This window comes from Daktulosphaira vitifoliae, unplaced genomic scaffold (genome assembly GCF_025091365.1).
Source record: "Daktulosphaira vitifoliae isolate Bord-2020 unplaced genomic scaffold, ASM2509136v1 Scaffold_3, whole genome shotgun sequence".
In the NCBI taxonomy this organism is placed as follows: Eukaryota; Metazoa; Arthropoda; class Insecta; order Hemiptera; family Phylloxeridae; genus Daktulosphaira; species Daktulosphaira vitifoliae.
Genome location: NW_026099574.1, coordinates 25475666 through 25490569, shown reverse-complemented (window position 1 = coordinate 25490569; position 14904 = coordinate 25475666). Strand labels below are relative to the sequence as shown.

At 24.2% G+C, this 14904-nt stretch overlaps 2 protein-coding genes across 13 annotated transcripts in view; one reads left to right on the top strand and one right to left on the bottom strand.

The window, feature by feature from the left end:
* The window catches only part of LOC126903299 (potassium voltage-gated channel subfamily H member 8), a 128480-nt gene that overhangs the window by 8364 nt on the left and 105212 nt on the right, over window positions 1-14904 (top strand). For 6 of the 10 annotated variants that reach the window (XM_050681421.1, XM_050681414.1, XM_050681415.1 and 3 more), the window contains exons 2-3: window positions 2672-2744; window positions 7033-7117. In XM_050681421.1, coding sequence (XP_050537378.1) covers window positions 7042-7117 — 76 coding nt within the window. In that variant the 5' untranslated portion in view covers window positions 2672-2744; window positions 7033-7041. The other 4 variants (XM_050681417.1, XM_050681416.1, XM_050681419.1 and 1 more) reach the window with 4 other exon arrangements.
* LOC126903301 (enamelin-like) overlaps window positions 13219-14904 on the bottom strand; it is a 2811-nt gene continuing 1125 nt past the window's right edge. Inside the window, exons 2-3 of one of the 3 annotated variants that reach the window (XM_050681427.1) lie at window positions 13686-14043; window positions 13219-13652 (exon numbers count right to left, since the gene is read on the bottom strand). In XM_050681427.1, the coding sequence (XP_050537384.1) occupies window positions 13345-13652; window positions 13686-14043 (666 nt within the window). In that variant the 3' untranslated portion in view covers window positions 13219-13344. Of the gene's footprint in view, window positions 14044-14904 lie in introns of all 3 variants that reach the window. The other 2 variants (XM_050681428.1, XM_050681426.1) reach the window with 2 other exon arrangements.

Genomic DNA, 14904 nt, shown 5'->3' with positions numbered 1-14904 from the left:
AAAAAAAAAAACTTTCCCTGTATTTTTTCAAAATTGGACATGTTCTGTAACTGGCGAGAGTATTCGACGTATTGGAATTACTGTGTAAAAAGTTCTTTATTGCCAAACGGCAATCGTGATACAAAAAACCCTCATTATCGCCATTTGCTCATGTGTAGTTATGGACAAGTGATTATAAGAATATCAGATTTTATTGGTGTTTATAGTATAAAAGGTTATTTTTTTTATAGCTACCGGTAAATTGATTCAAAAATTGCACGTTTTTATTGTGTTTTACATAAATGAAGTTATTTATTTTGAAGAATAATATTACCAATAATGGTGTTACTTTCAATCTTACTCTATATGTACCGAGTATAAAAGAATACTTACAAGTTACAAATTGTCGAAGTCATAATAATTACTAACGCGAAAAAATAATAAATGCGAATCTTTCAAAAACGACCTTCGCGTAATGTATAAGAATCAAACTCATTTTTTAAGAACAACAAAAATACAAGAATTTTAAAGGAAACAATAAAGTGGATTTATTATAAACTCTATAAGAAAAATCGATTGATTAATAAACGAGTTTGATCATAGTAACAGTAGTGAAAATTGTAGGGTTTCGAATAACTACTTTTTTTTGGCTGCTTAACATTTTCACATTTTGTTTTTGTCATACGTGTTTTGTATCAGTTAAATATCGAGAATCATTTTGTCATAGGCTATTATTATTCACTTAGAGTACAAAAATATATGTACCCGAAGTATCCTTATACTTAAGTTCCCCGGGTTGTTTTAGAATGCATTGCGAAAATAAAGGGTAGAAAAAAATGTAATTTTTAATCTGATATCGTGATGAATGTTACTACATCGTGGAATATTTACTAGGAATATCTACTAAGTGATTTTTTTAACTATGAGTCATGTAATATCTTTAAAATGATAATATATAATATTACTTTTTGGAAGTCAATAAAATCTCACGTTTTATAACTTCCAAAAAAATGTAGTTCCTATACCCCTTTCTGACCCTAACAATTTTATTAACTATAGTTTTTAAAATGGAAAAATACATGTTCAACCAGCTAACAAAATAGAAAATTATCTATCTAAGAAAATGCCTGGTCAATAGCAACTTTTAAAAATATTGGAGTTTTAACTCTTTAATATAAAAACTGGAGGTGAAGTGCCGTTTATTTTTTGTTCTCTAGGCATTCCATAAATCGCATTACTCCACCGCCTCGTTGTAACAATGTTGATATTTTAAAATACTAATACTTAGTATTAAATATAAATTTAGCGATTGTTATTTTATTTCTAATCATAATAATTATTACACTTCCATTTATTAGTACATTTACAATAGTTCATTAAAAATTGTTGTTTTGTTGTGGGTGCAATCTTTATTATTTGTTATCCATTCAGTATTTTTTTTTCTTTGTTTTTATTTAACTTTGTAACAGCGAGAACATCTGGAATTTCTTCTTGTTTTTTTTTCGTATACATTTCTAAAAAATTAATGTTACTATTAAAGAACTTTGCGTCCTCAATACAAAAGCAACAAGTAGAACTAAAATAGAATACAATTTAAATTTAGATATATAAATAAAATAATCGAAAATACTGTTTTTTTAAATAATCCACTTAAAAAAATGTATATTCAGGGCGATTGATTAATTATTATTTATGCAATAACTCTAAACGTATAAAACATATTCTAATTTTTTTCTTTCCAGAAGTTAACAGATCTTATGACCTATAATTTAAATAAAACAATTTTGTCCTATCCTTCTTCTGTCCCCTTTAATGTAGTGTCTACTGAAGTTTTTAAAATTGAAACATGTAAAAATAAGGAAATTATAGAACTGAGAAAATTATCAGCCGTTAATAATTTTAGATTTTGGAAGTTATTATCACAATACTTTAATAACTGTATATTAAATGTGGAACTTTTTATTTGTACCTATAGGTGTTTAATCGCACTACTCTTCTCGTCCTTGTATAAAAGTGCTAATATCTTAAAAAATACTAGTCCAAAAGTTGTTATCGACTAGTAATTTTTTTAGATAGATAAATCATTTTCTAGTTTGTAAGTTGGTTAAACGCACGTTGTCATATAATAAACTACAGTTGATAAAACTTTAAGAGAGAAAAAAGAGATAGGATTAAATTTTTACAGGAAATTTAGAGCGTAGTATACTATTAACTTCTGAAAGAAAAAAATTATACTATGTTTTATTTTATTTTTTGCGTGAGTTATAATTAAAAAATTACTGTGTATGTTTAAACTAAAAAAAAAAAAGGCTCTAAAAAATGTTGTAGTATGTACATGATACAATGCACACACAAGTAAATTCTAAAAGATTTAGAAGACTATATCATGTAAATTTATTTATTTTAGATACGTGCATTATTCAATACAATATTATTTAAAAAGTAGTGTATACTGAAATTTAGAAAGACGGTTTACATATACATAAAATAGGATTACCTTTGAACACTAAAAAAAAAAGAATATAATTTAGTCTCATTTTGAACCACATGATTTTTCTCATAACTTGTTGTTTAAAAGAAGATCAATTTTAATGAAAATAAGTTTTGCAACCGTCAAGTTTTATCTTTTTCTTTTATCGTAAATGAGACCCCCTTACAGTTCAATAAAAATAATACCATTTTTTGTTTACAGGGCTATTCGTTAGTGATACACGAGAATATATTTTCTAAAAATGATTACTGTCAAGTCGTAACCGTTGGTCACAGTAAGTATTTTTTATAATAAACATTATAACTTTTTTGGATTTTTATATCCAAAAAATTTAATTAAATTCCACTAAAATGGAAAAAAGTTTCCATAAAGTGTTAATGGAATTTTACAAGCGTTAAAAAAAAACCCAGCACAGTGAGGTGGCGGCACAGTAGGGTCGTGGCATAGTTGGGTCCAGTTTAGATGATATCTGATAGTGATTAAAATCACTATCATAAAAAACGCTTCGATGCAAATCTGTAGATAGTGTTTAATTAAAAAAAAAAAAATTTGTTAGAATAGCATATTTTTGAATACGGTAGCCATTTGCGTATAGAAGATAGGTCGTCGGGACAAATTTTTTTTTTCATCTTGTAGTACATAAAAAAAGCTTTAATTTGATATATGTTTAAAGGACGCAGTATTTCCGGAACATTTTCAAAAATTAAGTTGAAAAAGTTGGTTTTTGTAAAAAAATTGCTATTTTAAATCCCCCCCAGTTAGCAGAATAAGTGTTAGATTTTCAAAAAAATAATATAAAATGAAAGGGAAATATCTAAGGTTTTAGTATAAAAAAAAATTATTTTAATTTGTTGATTTTTCAAAAAGTTATGGAAGTTTTAAGAAAATGTGAAAAAATTTCGAAAATTAGCTATTTTTAAATTTGTAATTTTTGCATATTTCCCCCATTTACGGGGAACGAGGGAAATTTTTTCAATTTTTAAGGGTAATGTCTCCAACTAGATACGATTTGTGATCTTTTGACGTATTTTTGAAAGAAATCGGTCCAGTGAGAGCTGAGAAAAAGTGGCAACAAACACAAAAAAAAAACATCATTGTAAAACCAATACTTTCTCAGCTTCGCATCGAAGCTAAAATCGCTAATTTTCGAAATTTTTTCAATTTTTTTTACTTAAAACTGCCATAACTTTTTCAAAAATGAACATATCAATATAANCCTCATAACCTGTTGTTTAAAAGAAGATCAATTTTAATGAAAATAAATTTTGCAACCGTCAAGTTTTATCTTTTTCTTTTATCGTAAATGAGACCCCCCCCTTACAGTTCAATAAAAATAATACCATTTTTTGTTTACAGGGCTATTCGTTAGTGATACACGAGAATATATTTTCTAAANATAAATCTGACTCTTTACCTGTCCACAGGGAAGGATTTAAAATGAGAACTTTTTCACAAAAAATTATCTTTTTCAATTTAACTTTTGAAAGTGTTCCGGAAAGTCTAACACTTTTATATATATCTTAAATAAATAATTTTTTTAAAGAAATTGGTCTAGTGAGAGCTGAGAAAAAGTGGCAACAGACATAAAAAAAAAAAAAAAAAACACCNTGGATTTTTATATCCAAAAAATTTAATTAAATTCTACTAAAATGGAAAAAAGTTTCAATAAAGTGTTAATGGAATTTTACAAGCGTTAAAAAAAAAAAAAAGAAAAACCGAGTAAAAAATTTGACTCATGATCATATATATTTTATTCATCAATACTTCAACGTTGAATCATATAATAAGAATCTTGTCTTGCAAAATGAAAAATTAAGATTTGCATTTCTTAAAAAGTAATACAGTGTTGAATTAGCAGATTGAACTAGCGTCGCGTCGTTATTATTGTTGATGATTTGTTTTGCCGTCAATTTTTTTGAATAGACCGGTTTATGAATGCTGTGCACTTGTAATGGTTATTATTAGCGTTTTGCAAAGCTTCTTTTTTCTATCGTCTTTAAACGAGCAAAATGCCACAGTTGCTAGTTTCGCGTGTATTGGTTAATGCCTAAATATCATTTTGCGTGTAAATCGGCTTCAAATTAGACCAGCGGCAATCGTAATTTATTTTCGTTATGTTTTAACGAAAACTATTCGGTGATTTATTGTTTTCACACTCTCATGTGGAATAATAATTGATTCGATCAAATTTAGAAACAAGTAAGTGTTTTGTATTGCTCCGTCTTATAAATAAATAAAAAGACCGATGTGTTGGTATATTCTGTTTTGTAAATAAAAACCACTGCTCCTGTTTTTTTAATTAGACAATAGAAAAGGAAAGTGGTTCGAGAAAATGTTCGATTTCAGTACAGAAATTTGAATTTAATTTTGTTATACTTTTGAAATATTGATTTTTATTTCACTTTTTAATAGTTCAAATTATCTATGTAAATGTATTTACGAAACCATTCTAAGGTATTCTGCCTCTTTGAAAAATCTCTTAGATATTTCCTGTTTGATGACTTTTTGGCTTATCACTTTATAATTTGAAAATAAATACCTAAATATTTGCTAATACTGCTCTGACTGGATAGTCACCCGAGACGAAAATTCTTTAAGTGAGTCTTGAGTGTTTATACACCGACTAATCAAATAAGAATTTTACTTTTAATGCTTTTTAGAAATGTTTATAATTCCAGTTAAAAAAAACTTCGAATTCTTTAATTTTATTTAATCGGAGTCAGGTATCGTAGTCTTTCTTTTTGCAAAGTAATGATTTAACCTTTTTTGTTATTTTTATGATTTTTGTCTCTATTTTGTGTTATATATTTTTTCATTTTATATTTTTAGTATAAGGCATACTTGAATGAAGATTTTCATTATGCTGTGAAAAAGTTTTCTGATATAAAAAAGTCAAACAAACTCTTTGCCTTATGGAAACTGTGCTTGTTGTATTAAAACAATTAGAAAATCTTAAACGATGGGATAGCAATAATCTGGTGAAAAGATAGTTTCTCAATAAAAAAAAACAAACCTTTACTCCCACTACTTAAACAATATAATACTTTTTTTAAAACTATAATTAAGCATAAGAAAATAATCCTCGTAAAATAAAAGGAGAGTTAATAATTTTTAGATTTTGGTGACTAAATTTTTAACTTTTCGGCAGAACTTATTTTTCTTTTTTTTTAAATTTGTACTTTAAGATCCGAGTCGTGAGTTATTATTACTTGATATAATGAAATTGTTAATAGCAAAAAAATTAATTGAAATTATTTCAACATATTGGTATTTTCCATAATTTAATTATTTGTGAGGAATTTTTATGAAATTTAGTTGTTTAAATCTGAAAGTTTAATATTAAAAACATTAGACGACGATGATGAATTCGTTCATGATGTATTAATATTTTATATGTGAATTTTATGCAACATAAAAAATTGCTACTATACATATCATAAAGTATGTGAAACAAAATATAGATCAAACCATGACAAACGCAATATATTTATTAGGCGACATCCTCAAAAGAAAAATTGTATTTAATATTACGGAGAAAAACATCAGCAAGCTGATGTATAACAGTTTTAGTGGTAATATAAAAATGAAAATAAAGAAAAAAGAATAACGTTCTGCCATTTAAAAGAGCGAAAAAGTTTTAACAAATTTGTAGTTGAAAAAATATATGAACATTTTTAGGGTTTTAAAAAAAAGACTATTTGACCATTACTCATAAATTCGCAACATAATCATTCATTCAGTATATTAATACAAAGTAACGTTTATAATTATATATTTTCGATATAGGGTGGTAAAAATCAATGACGCATTAAAAAATAATAATCTATGAAATTGTTGCATTAAGATATAGAAAGAAGTATCGAATAATAAAAGCCATTGGCCAGGTGTGATATGTAACCCAATTTAAATTGATCAATTCTTATTTAAATTTATTAACCAATTTTGATTTTAAGTAAGATGTGCAATTCACAGAAATAATTTTTTTTTAATGTGCAATTATATTTTATAACAGTAAATTTCAAATGATAATTTATCCAGGTAGAAGCAGTTATGTCCATTATGATTGTCATAGCAAATTTAACTGTATACAACAGAGCACATTATTCGATTCAATTTTTATGTAGATACCTAATTAAAAACAAATATTTGTTAAATTAAATTATATATCAAATGCTTCAAATTTTAGGAGTTTTTGAGTTTTAATGTAATACATTTTTTAAAAATTTTTAATATTTTACTTCTGTTGAAACATTGCACATGTTTCAATATAACCATTATATTACAAATATAATAAGCTTATATATATATAAGCTTATTATACGTGAATAGTTTCAAGTTATATCTTATAAAAATTGAATCTTGACTTATACTTACTAATTTAAATTATTATTGTGAGCTATTAAATTTCTATTTATTTAATTATAAGTTCTAATATATTTTATTTAACTTTTATGTTTAAAAAACAATTTACTAAAATTCAATCATTTTTCATGCAACAATTGTATACTGAAACGTATAAATTAATATGTAGTTTTATATAGAAATATATATTTTTTTTTTAGAATAAACAAATGCCTGCCAGAAAAGGATTATTGGCCCCTCAGAATACATTTCTGGACACAATCGCAACTCGTTTTGATGGCACACGTAAGTTTGATATATTATGAATTTTTTTTATTTCATTAATATGACAAGATTTTTTTTTTGTTAGAAACTAAAAAGTGTGTATTTACATACAGGTTGTACTTTTTTAAATTCTATAACTTATATTTTTCAATTGTTTTTTATTTAAATGACCTTTTTTAAATTTAATATAGATCAAAGTAGAAATTAAGTTTCATTTTGTCACTTCTATGTTGTGATTTTTTGTTTTATAAATTCATAAGTGTAATAAAAAATCTTATTTTTATATATTAAATTTAAAAACTTTTGAGAAATAAGACTTTAGATTTTTGTGCAATAATAAAGTTTCAGTGTATCATTTATTTATGAATAATAAAATACGTACTATTAATTTAATTCGTTTAGTTATATAATGTGATATGTCACAAACAGGCATAGTGCCAGAAATTTTTCCCAAAGACGGGAAAGAGCATGTCAAATTATTGGAGATATCAACACAATAATTTTATTCTTGTTAATAAAAGCAGTTTCAAAGATTATTTTATTATATATCAGTGAAGTAAAGTTAAATATAAAATACAAATTAAATACATATGGTACACCACTATAACAAATATGTTATCAAATAATTTTTATAAACAATAAGTGATATCCAATTTATGGTAATAACATGAAACCAACAACTATAAGTACATCCATAATATCTATTAAGACGTCGTATCAATATAAATTTTTATATAACTATTGTCAATCAACAGACTTTTTTTAAAAAGTATATTTTTGGGAATATTTTTTTTCCAAAAATATTAATTTCTATAAGATTCTAATGAAATTTTAAATTTATTTTTCCAAAGTGACACATCAGTTTTTGTAAAGTATTCACAGAATTCTATAACTTAGAAATAGAGCTTTAAATAATTATCAATAAACTTATCATTTTCCCATATATTTTAAACTGCTAAAGTCTTAAATTTCACTTAACCTAATGTTCTATGTTTTTATAAAACCTATGTGGAGTTTGGGGAAGGCTTTGGGGGCTAATCCCACCAAAAAATGTACAAAGTTATTGTGTATAATAAGATATAAAAATATTTTTTAAGCTGGGAAATTTAGAATGACGCTATTTAAATGTATCATTACATTTTTGAAAGTAGTCTTTTGTAACATTTATTTTAAATGTGTAATGTAACTCAAGCGAAAATAAGTCATTTCTTATGTAAACAACTTAGTCATTGTATAAACTATAATATACAAAAAAAAATGTCCTACAACTAAATGAAAAATGAAAAATTATTGTTAAAAAAGTTAAAAGTTCTCATGTATAAGTACACATTTATTATTATAATCTTATTCGCTAGATACATATATATTGTCAGCCATGGGACATCAACCCTCTTAACAAATATAATTTGTCCTTGTCCTGTAAGTCACTTGGTTTCTGTATTATCAGTCCTTACAAGGTTTTGAAAATACATATTTTTTCTGAATTACTTGTCTTTTTTTGTCTCTCATTTAACAAAATCATTTTCGGGATGTTATTACTCCACAAAAAAATTTCAAGAATAATATATAATATTCAGAATTTGATACCTACTATTAATCATGTCTTTTTCACATTAAATTCTTTTTAACCATTTCAAAAAAATAATCCTAGTTTTTATTTATATTTTTCTAAAAAAATACTAAAGACACCATAAAATAAGTAATAACAATAGTTTTCAGTTGTATGTTCAGTCAGTTTGTTTTTATTTTAAAATCATATTTTTGAAAATTATTATTTTGTCACCCAAAAAAAATTATTTAAGTTAAAGATATTGTAAAAAATTAAAATTTAAGATGCTTTTTTATTAAAATTGAAAATGGAAGTAAAGCCTCGGCGTTGTCAGTAATTAAATTAGATTTAGTAACTTATCTTAAAGAAAATCTTTATTATATTTATATTTATCTTGTGTCTATTAACATTATTATTTTTTTATAATGAATTTTTAAAAATTTTTCTTATATCAAATGATTAATTTATGCATGAAATAGAATATTAATGAGTTGGGAAATTAAATTATTATTTAATAAATTATATTCTTATAAGAATATTTAAAAATAACTGTGTCGGAGTTAATCAAAAGAATTTTTATATTTTTTCTTAGTGAATGAAAAAGAAAAATGATGATTGATTGAACACTTGTCTTTGCAACAGTTATTTTGTCATCTCATTATTCACTTTGTGTTATTTATCTAACGGTTACTATAAAGAAAGGTCTGACACTAACGCATTAAGAAGTTAGAAGTTCAGTTAGTTAGACATTTAACTTGATATTTAACTACATAGTAAATTTATAATAGATAGTTGGAATCAGTATAAAAAACAAATTACTTTTTATATAGACAACAAAAATTTATACTAGCTAACTTAACTAATGATAAAAAAGTTATTATTATTGTTTAAAGTAACTGGTAATTTTTAACTTGATTTTTATTAAATCTAACTTGACTTCACAAGGTATAAAACATGACTAACATGCTTATATTATTGAGCGTCAGTTTTTTTCTTTAATTTATTTAAAAAAACTACTAGTTATTTTAATAACTAAACACTTCTAGTTATAAAAAAACTGTTAAGTATGATATGGAATCTTTAATGCTTATTGCATTATTATATTTTATAATATTTGGCAAATTATATATAAAATTTTTAAAAAACAATTCGTTTGTAAATATGAAAAAAAAAATCAAATTCTCTTATTTTATTAAAATATGTATATAATATAAAATATTTAACTCATTGTCCGATTAAAAATTAATTAATAACTTTAAAGTGGTACGTTTTGCTTTAACGGCATATTTAATAATCCCTAAAGGATATACCTTATAAGTTGATAGACATTTTTTATTAAAAAAACTTTTTTAGTTAATATCAAAAATAATATCACCTTTATTATCCTATCCACCATTTCCTATGCTTTTATTTTCATTACTTACTGTTTGGTCTAATGAAATACCTATGTATGATGATATGCTGTGTTTTGTATTAGATTTAACCAAACTTTGCATTTTTTTTTTTACTAATACATGTTTAATATATGCAAATAATATAAATTTTTTAATAGAATTTTACTTTAATACGAAAACTTAAAGTTTATGCTTGGAATTCTATATCTAATATCAATTAGTTATAGAAGGATGTGATGAAAACCGTCTTTTTAAATTTAAAGAAGTTTGAAGTTAGTGTGTAAAATAAATAAATATATATAAAATTAAATATTCTTGTGTCAAAATACCACTCGATATAAATGAATATAAAGTGCTTCTAAAACATATTTTCATAATAAAATAACCCAAAAAATATGGTCAATGACAAAGATTTCCTATTTTTAATCATTGTAAATTTAATTTAATTTTTAATTATATATTACTAATGATTTGTTTTTTAGATAATACTTTAAACGTAAATGTAATAATTATTTAAAATTACAAACTAAAATTTTTTATAGTTATTTTAACTATCTAAAATCAACAAATTCTTGCTTAATGCTGACCTTTAATTTTTGTTAAATTATAGATAGTGAAATTTATCACTTCATAAATATAAAGCGATCAGTTCATTTCAAGTTCATAATAATAATAAATACTTCAAGATCAACTATTATAACCAAAGTAACAAATAATCAATGCCTGATATGTCAGATTCAAAGTACACAAATATAACATAATCGAACATCTTAACAAATTATGAATTGTTATTGAATAAAGCATAAATTAATCCATTAATAATTAATAATGAAACTTATTTGACAAGTATTGTAAAGAATCATCAACAAGTGTAACTTTTAATTTAATTGTTTAAATGCATTAATAATATGTAGAGCGTATCTGAATTTTACGTCATTCCATACATTACAAAGATCTATCACGAGATCTTAAAATAGACTTGTTTACAATATTTTTCTAATTTTAAAAATTATAAATACCTTGGATTTATCGAAAATATTTCATATAAAAAAAATATATCTCGCATAACATTTTTTTCAGTATTTTTTGTTATAATTATATCTGTTACATTAAATAATTTCTCTGAAAAGCATAATGCTCACTTTTTACATCTTATTTCTCGTACTCAAAATGCTTTAGAAGGCGATGGCCCTCTTTCAGATGTTAGGAAGTCAAAGATTGTTCTTGGCTTAGCCTATGATGTACAGGACAGTTATTATACCTGGCTTGTATCAAATACCAGACACCACAAATAGAAAATCTTAAGAAAAATATAGTTGGAACCCTGAGGATCAAACCTTGGACCTCGTTTCCGAAACGTGCATTTCTACTCATTAGGCCAGACCAGCCCTTTTTGGAAAACATAATAACTTTCCCCAATATCATTAAAAAAATTGATTGTAATAAGAAACAAATTAATTTTTTCCAATAGATTATATAAATAAAAATTATTATTTTGCGATTATTGTTTATTTTTTTCAACCGAGACTAAAAGACATAAACAGTAATTTGTGTTTGAACTACCGAATTTATTATTTCCAATTTTTTTTTTATTTCTAGTAACTATTTGATAAACTTACATAGTATTTATACTAGAAATTAATTTCTTTTTTTATTTTTCAACATTTAATTGATAGACACGATTAGTTTACTAAAAATGTTTTTCAGAGAATGTCTTTCAGATGAATTAAAGAGTAGGATTCCATTATTTTAATTCTTAGAAATACAAATGAATTTTGAATTATACAATTTAACCTTTTATATAGTAACACATTTTTTAGTTTCATTTAAATATATTAGGAATTTATATTTTACATAATTATTATAATAATATATATAATTATATATAATTAAGTCCAAATAAAATTATTTTATAGCATAAAATAAGAAAAATAAATAGTAGCCAAGAAACATATTGAAATAGTAATATTTAATTTTTAGTAAATTTTTGTAGTCACTATAATTTAGGGGCAGTATTCTTCTTTTTGCAATAAAAAGCAATTTATTAGAATATCTCGTTAACTAACGCGTGTAATTAATAGTGTCAACTATTAAACCTAACTTACCTAAAATTTCAAAGTTTCTTGTATAATCTCGTTTTCACAAAAGAGCCTTAAAGTTTGAAATAACTATATAAACTCAATTTATAATATCATGTATATTTATTACATTTTAAATTGTATAACATATCAAGCAGCTTTTAGTAAAACACATGACATTATAACATTAATATGGAAATTGTTACTCATTGATCTTATTCCAAATTTTGTTATTTTTATGATAAATTACATTATATTATACTAATATAAAATTAAATAATTTTCTTTTTAATGAAATTTTATAATATTAAAACTGTTATCAATTGAATTTAAAAATTATTCCTTAGTTACTAAAATAACGAAAATCATGTTTGGAAATACACTTTAATTAGACTTAAAAATATGACTTTAATAAATAAAAAACTAATAATTTCAAAAAGGTCTGGTTTTAATTTTGAAAATTAATTATTTTTAAAATGAGAGAAAATAGACTTCGATGGTTACGAGGAGAGATGAATCGGAAGCTGTAAGAATAGTTATAGAAATGAATGTTGAAGGAAGGAGAGGTAGAAGAAGACCAAAAAAGAGATGAAGGAATGTATTAAATGCGATATGAGGATAGCTTATGTGAGCGTAGATGATGTGGGAGATCGTGTTAAGTGGAAGTTTAGGATAAAGGTGGACGACCCCATGTAGTTGAAATCATTAACCATTAAACAATTATATATCATTTCAATATAATGTTCTATAACGTCAATTAAGTCAAAATGTAAGTCGATTAATTTTCTAATATTCTACGTTGGAATGCTCAATGAATTTTTAAATCATTTGCCATAGATTTATAAATGTATAGTATTTTATATACCAATAAAATTATTCATATGATATGATAGTAATTATAATTTTAATGGTTATTATAAAAGATAGCAAAAAAATAAAATAAGTAAATTTATTATTATGCAGCATGAGGAAACCATAACATAGCTAAATAAATATCAGTTAAAATAATCAGTAAAGCACGAGTAAAAGACTTATAAATAAAATTTAATTTTATAATAAACGTTAATATCTAAAGAAACGATAATTTAAAAATTACTATTAANCTAGTACACAATCAATAGAAATATTGTATACATCATAGGTCAATAATTACAAGTCAATAAAAAATAAACAAATATGGAACTTTAGTTATCACTTTTTAAAAAAATAATTTTCTTTGGTTCAAGTTCATTTAATTTTGCCGAATCTCTCTTCTATTATACCTTCTCCGCCATTACCCAAATTTGGAGATGGCGTTGAGGGGTTATAGTCTGGAAATTCATTTACGTTTTCGCTCACTGGTCTTTCTAAATCAAAGTCGTCTGTGTTTTCATTATTAATGACATCTGGTGAACTATTTCCGTTTTCAAATTGAGTTGGGTTATTTATGTCTGGTTGATAAATTCCTGAATCCGGTTGATTGGAATCAGGTAGATAACCTGTGTCAGGCTGGTTAGAATTAGGTAGATAACCTGTGTCAGGTTGGTTAGAATTAGGTAGATAACCTGTTTCAGGTTGGTTAGAATTAGGTAGATAGCCCATTTCAGGTTGAAAACCTGATTCTGGTTGATTTGAATTAGGTTGCAAACCTGTTCCTGGTTGATAGCCTGGTTGGTTATTATACACTGTGGATGAATCATATGGTGGTATGGCTGTTGTACCTTTAATACCTAATTTATTTTTAAACCATCCAATAACACCCCCGTGACGGCAATTTTTACTATGTTCATGAATTTTGTTTTTAATTCCTTTAATCCACCCTTTAATGCCTCCAGGAGCTGGTGTGGTTGTGTTAAATGTCTGTTCTGTCATTAGATTAGCATCATCATTTACTGGTAAACCTTGAATTGAGTATGCAAGTAAAACTACAGATGCTACAACAAGCACCTACGAAAAAAAATATATTCTAAAATTAATTATTTTTTACTTTGTAGTTATTGTTTTTTTAAAGCTATAAATATAATTAAATAATTATAAATGTAATGAAAAATTTAATTGATTATATAATTGTCTATCTAATTTTTATAAGTAATTTTTTTTCATTTTATTTAATTTGATTGTTTTTATCTCTAAAAATATTTAAATAAATAATTTTAATAATTAAAAATAAAATTTGGTTAAAAGAGAAAGAGAATCGTGAGATAAAACTAATCTCAAATATTTTGTGAATGGGTTTTTATGCATACTAAAATGTTTAAAATAAAGTTAGAAATACTTTATATTTTTATTTTTGATAAATATATTAACCAAAGTTGGATGGATTTGGAGGTTTGGATGTCTTGATATTTTTTTTATATATCATATTAAAGCTTTTCGTCTTAATTATTATTTATTTACTATAGATTCATTTTCGAAATTTCCTCTTAATACAATATTATTAATCCACGTGTTAAAAATTGACTTATTAGCACGTGTAAATTAAAATTTTTTAATGTATCCAAATAATAAAAAAAGACTTGAGTAGCGGTTAATTAATCACTTAAAATTTTCTATTTCAGAGTTTGAATAAGTAATGTAATAATTTTTTATTTATCTTAGATAACTGCATTATTATGTTAGTTATAATATTAAAATAAAATTAAGATCAATATTTATTAAACATTTGAATTTTTTGTAATAAACTCTTATTTTTAACATTGAATAAGATCTAGTAAAAATAAAGTCAAGTATAAAAGTTAATCGAACGCACTTATATTAGTACATTATTATTTTAATAATTCAAAAAATGAATAGATGTATTAGGTTTGC